This window comes from Cebus imitator, unplaced genomic scaffold (assembly GCF_001604975.1).
Source record: "Cebus imitator isolate Cc_AM_T3 unplaced genomic scaffold, Cebus_imitator-1.0 Scaffold352, whole genome shotgun sequence".
NCBI classification, from domain to species: domain Eukaryota; kingdom Metazoa; phylum Chordata; class Mammalia; order Primates; family Cebidae; genus Cebus; species Cebus imitator.
Genome location: NW_016107667.1, coordinates 1,657,886 through 1,662,673, shown reverse-complemented (window position 1 = coordinate 1,662,673; position 4,788 = coordinate 1,657,886). Strand labels below are relative to the sequence as shown.

General features: G+C 43.8%; 1 protein-coding gene across 1 annotated transcript in view; it reads left to right on the top strand.

Annotated features, from left to right (window-relative positions):
- PUS7 (pseudouridine synthase 7) overlaps nucleotides 1–4,788 on the top strand; it is a 65,818-nt gene that overhangs the window by 51,937 nt on the left and 9,093 nt on the right. The window contains exons 13-14 of the mRNA XM_037730545.1: nucleotides 821–947; nucleotides 3,196–3,297. Coding sequence (XP_037586473.1) covers nucleotides 821–947; nucleotides 3,196–3,297 — 229 coding nt within the window. The remainder of the gene's footprint in view (nucleotides 1–820; nucleotides 948–3,195; nucleotides 3,298–4,788) is intronic.

The following is a 4,788-nucleotide window of genomic DNA, read 5'->3' as shown; positions in this document are numbered from 1 at the left end:
GGGAGATTAAAGGAGAGGAAAAAAAATGAGAAGTTAAAGTAGAAGAAAAAAAAGAAAAATGAGAGATTAAAGTAAAAGTTTTGGCTGGGCACAGTGGCTCATGCCTATAATCCCAGCACTTTGGGAGGCTGAGGCTGGTGGATTGCTTGAACCCAGAAGTTTGTGACCAGCCTGGGCAACATAGCAAACCCTGTCTCTAGAAAAAATACAAAAGACTAGCCAGGCATGGTGGTGTACACCTGTAGTCGCAGCTACTCAATAGGCTGAGGTGGGAGGATCACCTGAGCCTGGGAGTTTTGAGGCTACCGTGAGCTGTGATCATGCCACTGCACTCCAGCCTGGGCAACAGAGTGAAAACCTGTCTCAAAAATAAATATAAATAAATAAATAAATACAGTAGAAGTTTCTTATACTAGGATTACCACTGAACCAGCAAGGTAGAAAGTACAGCACTTTTTGGTTGGGTGCGGTGGCTCATGTCTGTAATCCCAGCACTTTGGGAGGCCAAGGTGGGCAGATCACCTGAGGCCAGGAGTTCGAGACCAGCCTGGCCAACATGGTGACACCCTGTCCATACTAAAAATACAAAAAAAAAAAAAAAAACCGGTCATGGAGGTATGCCCCTATAATCCCAGCTACTGGGGAGGCTGAGGTGGGAGAATTGTTTGAACCTGGGAGGCTGAGGCTGCAGTGAGCTGAGACTGCACCACTGCACTCCAGCCTGGGCAATGGAGTGAGACCCTGTCTCAAAAAAAAAAAAAGTACAACACTTTTTATATTCAGAATATGTTTTCTTGCTTATTTTTTTTCTTCCCTCCAGATACCCAGAAATAATCGCTTGATGTATATTCATAGCTACCAAAGCTACGTGTGGAATAACATGGTAAGCAAGAGGATAGAGGACTATGGGCTGAAACCTGTTCCAGGGGACCTTGTTCTCAAAGGAGGTAAAAAGGCAAATGTCTTTGTTATTCAACCAAGCTAGGGTTTATTTAGTTGCCACTAGTGGCTTTAAAATCCAGCCTGGCTACTAATTAAGAAAGAGAGATGTGGCAAGATGTGGTGGTGCATGCCCATAATCTAACATTTTGGGGGGCCAAGGTGGGTGGATCTGAGGTCAGGAGGTGAGACCAGCCTGGCCAATATGAAGAAACCCTGCCTCTACCGAAAATACAAAAATTTATCTGGGTGTGGTGGTGTACGCCTGTGATCTCAGCTACATGGGAGGCTGAGGCAGGAGAATTGCTTGAACCCAGGAGGCGGATGTTGCAGTGAGCCGAGAGAGCGCCACTGCACTCCAGCCTGAGCGACACAGTGAGACTCTATCTCAAAAAAAAAAAAAAAAAAAAAAAAAACATGTCTAGTAACTTACATTGGTTAGTTTTTATCTGTATCTTTAAAGAAAAAATACACATCTGCTTGAGTAAGTACCTCGAACTTGAACTCCTGACCTCAGGTGATCCTCTCACCTCAGCCTCCCAAAGTGCTGGGATTACAGGCTTGAGCCACCAACCCCAGCCTGAGTAAGCACCTCTCTCTGGGCCTCCCTTTTCTCAACTCAAATAGGGTTTGAGCTAAATGATAGCTGAAATCTCTTTCGAAACTTTTATGTAGGTCTAGCAAATAAATACACCTCTGGATGTATCTTGTCATACAGGCATAAAGAGTTTCTTCAACTCAACATCAGACTGCCACTGACTTTGCATGTGGGCTATGACAGAATGGGCATTTAGTGTATGCTGTACCCAAAATGTTCCCAAGACAGTGCTAATATCCCATCTGCCATGGAGCCTGTACTGTGTGCCAGGCCTTGGCTTAAAGCCCTGTACCTGTGTCTTTTCATTTAAAGCCCCCATTGTTACTGTGAAGTATTTTCTTTGTTTTTTAGATGAGGTTTAGTCACTTGCCCAAGGTTCCACAGCTAGTTAAAACAGAAAAAACTGGGATTCAGAGTCTAGTCTGTTTGATTCCAAATTCCATGTGTGTCTGGCATACTAGGCTACCATCTATTAGCTGAATACATAGTCTGCCCATCTGCAGGCAAACCCCGTAAACCCACTAAGCTTCTAATTTTGTTCAGAAATTTTAAATTAGTTTTCTTGATTTAACATGTTTTCCTCATGCCATGTTGATGCCATTCAGTGTATTTTAATATCCTGGGTGCTGCTGTGTTTTATCCTCTTAAGTACACACTGTTTTTTTTTTAATTGTTTATCTTTTTTTTAGCAAAATGCATCCATTTATGATGCCATTGCAAGCAAAATGTTTGCTTGATTTTAAATAGTAGGCATTCCAAAAAAATGAGGATGCAGCCGAGAGGTAAATGTTTTTAAATTTTCATTGAAAATTTTACTTTAGATTGGGCACAGAAGCTTACACCTGTAATCCAAGTACTCTGCAGGGCCAGGGCAGGAGAATCACTTGAGCCCAGGAGTTGAAGACTAGCCAGGGCAACAAAGTAAGACCCATCTCTACAAAAAAATTTAAAAACTAGCCAGGCCTGGTAGCAGGCACTTATGGTCCCAGCTTCTCAGGAGGCTGAGACAGTGGGATCACTTGAGCCCAGGAGGTCGAGACTGCAGTGAACCTTAATCATACCACTGCACTCTAGCCTGAGTGACAGAGAAAGACCCTGTCTCAAAAAACAAATTTTTTTTTACTTTTTCTAAATCCTTGATTTTTATTTCTTCAGTAAAGCAGAAAAGACAGAAGAATATGTATCCAAACTTAATATCTTTTTTCTTTTTTTCTTTTTTTTTTTCCTCTGAAACAGGGCCTCACTCTAACCCCCAGGCTGGAGCGCAGTGGCACAATCACAGCTCACTGCAGCCTCAACCTGCCAGGCTCAGGTGACTCTGCTGCCTTAGTCTCCCGAGTAGCTGGGACTACAGGTATCTGCCACCGTACCTGGCTGATTTTTATATTTTTTATAGAGGTGGGGTTTCGTCATGTTGTCTAGGCTGGTCCGGAACTCCTGAGCTCAAGCAGTCCGCCCACCTCAGCATCCCAGAATGCTGGGATTACAGGTGTGAGCCACTGCTCCTGGCCCCCGCTTAATTTCTTTAAGCTTTCTAGGCCACTGAACCTATACTAACTTGAACTTCTGACTTGCTTAGATGTGTATAATTTTAGAAGGTTGACCTCATAAAAATGTTGCCTATTTTCTTAATTTATTGTTCACTTGTGAATTTACAGCCACACCCACCTATATTGAGGAAGATGATGTTAATAATTACTCTATCCATGATGTGGTGATGCCCTTGCCTGGTTTCGATGTTATCTACCCAAAGCATAAAAGTAAGTTCCCTGTATGGGGAAAATAGTTAAAACAAGTTTAACATAATAAAGCTACTGTATCAAACATATATAAACTTGAGTTATTTATGACAGTCTCCCAGAAAGGGATGCATTCACATGGATAATTTAAATTAAGAAACTCTACCTCCGAATCTAAAATAAAAGTTGAAATTATAAAGTAAAATAAATAGGCCAAGCATGGGGGCTCACACCTGTAATCCCAGGACTTTGGGAGGCTGAGATGGGTGGATCGCTTGAGCTCTGGAGTTCAAGACCAGCCTGGGCAACCTGGCAAAACCCCATCTCTACTGAAAAATACAAAAATTAGCTGGACCTGGAGGTGTGCACCTGTGGTCCCAGCTGTTTGAGAGGCTAAGGTGGGAAGATGGCTTGAGCCCGGGAGGCAAGGGTTGTGGTGAGCTGAAATCACACTACTGCACTCCAGCCTGAGCAACAGAGCGAGACTCCATCTCAAAAAAAAAAAAAAAAGCAGTGGCAGGGGGATTTGTTCAGGGAATTGACCCACTTGATTGTGGAGTTGAGAAGTCCCACAACAGGCCATCTGCAAATGGGAGAACTGGGAAAGCCGGTAGCATGGTTTAGTCCAAGTGTGAAGGCCTCAGAACAAGGGAAGCCAATGATATAACTCTCAGTTGGAGGCCAAAGACTTGAGAACTTGGGGGATCACTGGTCTAAGTCCCAGAATCCATAGGTAAGAGAACCTGGAGTTGACATCCAGAGACAGATGAAGAAGCGTATCTGGCTCTGGGAAGGAGAGGGAGAGAATTCACCCTTCCTATCCAGGCCCCGAGACAACTGGAGGTGTGCACCCACCTTGAGGGCAGATCTTCTCCACTCTGCCCACCAACTCACATGCGAGTCTCATCTTAGAAGCACCCTCACCAACACACCTGGCATAGTCCAGTCACTCTAATCAAATGCCTAGATTTCCCTCTCAGAAGAAGGCTGAGCTCAGTGCTTACTGAAACAGTGAAAATAAATTGTGTTTTACTAGCTGCTGGGGTATCCCTTACCCCTGTCAAGTTGACACCCAAAATCAACCATCATAAGAAAGAAAACATTATTTTCATCTTCTCTCTTAAACCTTTTGGGGTCAGGAACTTTGCTGGTACCAATGAGAACATAAATTCAGCAAAGCCTTTGACAAAGCCATCCATGAAAACCTTGTAGCCAGGATGGCCCTTTGTAGACTGGATGGGTGATATTTCAGGTTTCTGGATATGTAACACATGCATACCTGGTATCTGATGGTGCTTGATTTAGGGATCCCTGTTGTCCTTAGTGTGTAGTGAGGGACCCTGTTCTAGCCAATATTTTTTATGAGTAACTTAAAGAAATTTGCTTGTTAGGCCAGGTGCGGTGGCTCACGCCTGTAATCCCAGCACTTTGGGAGGCCGAGGCAGGTGAATCACGAGGTCAAGAGTTCGAGACCATCCTGGTCAACATGGTGAAACTCCATCTCTACTAAAA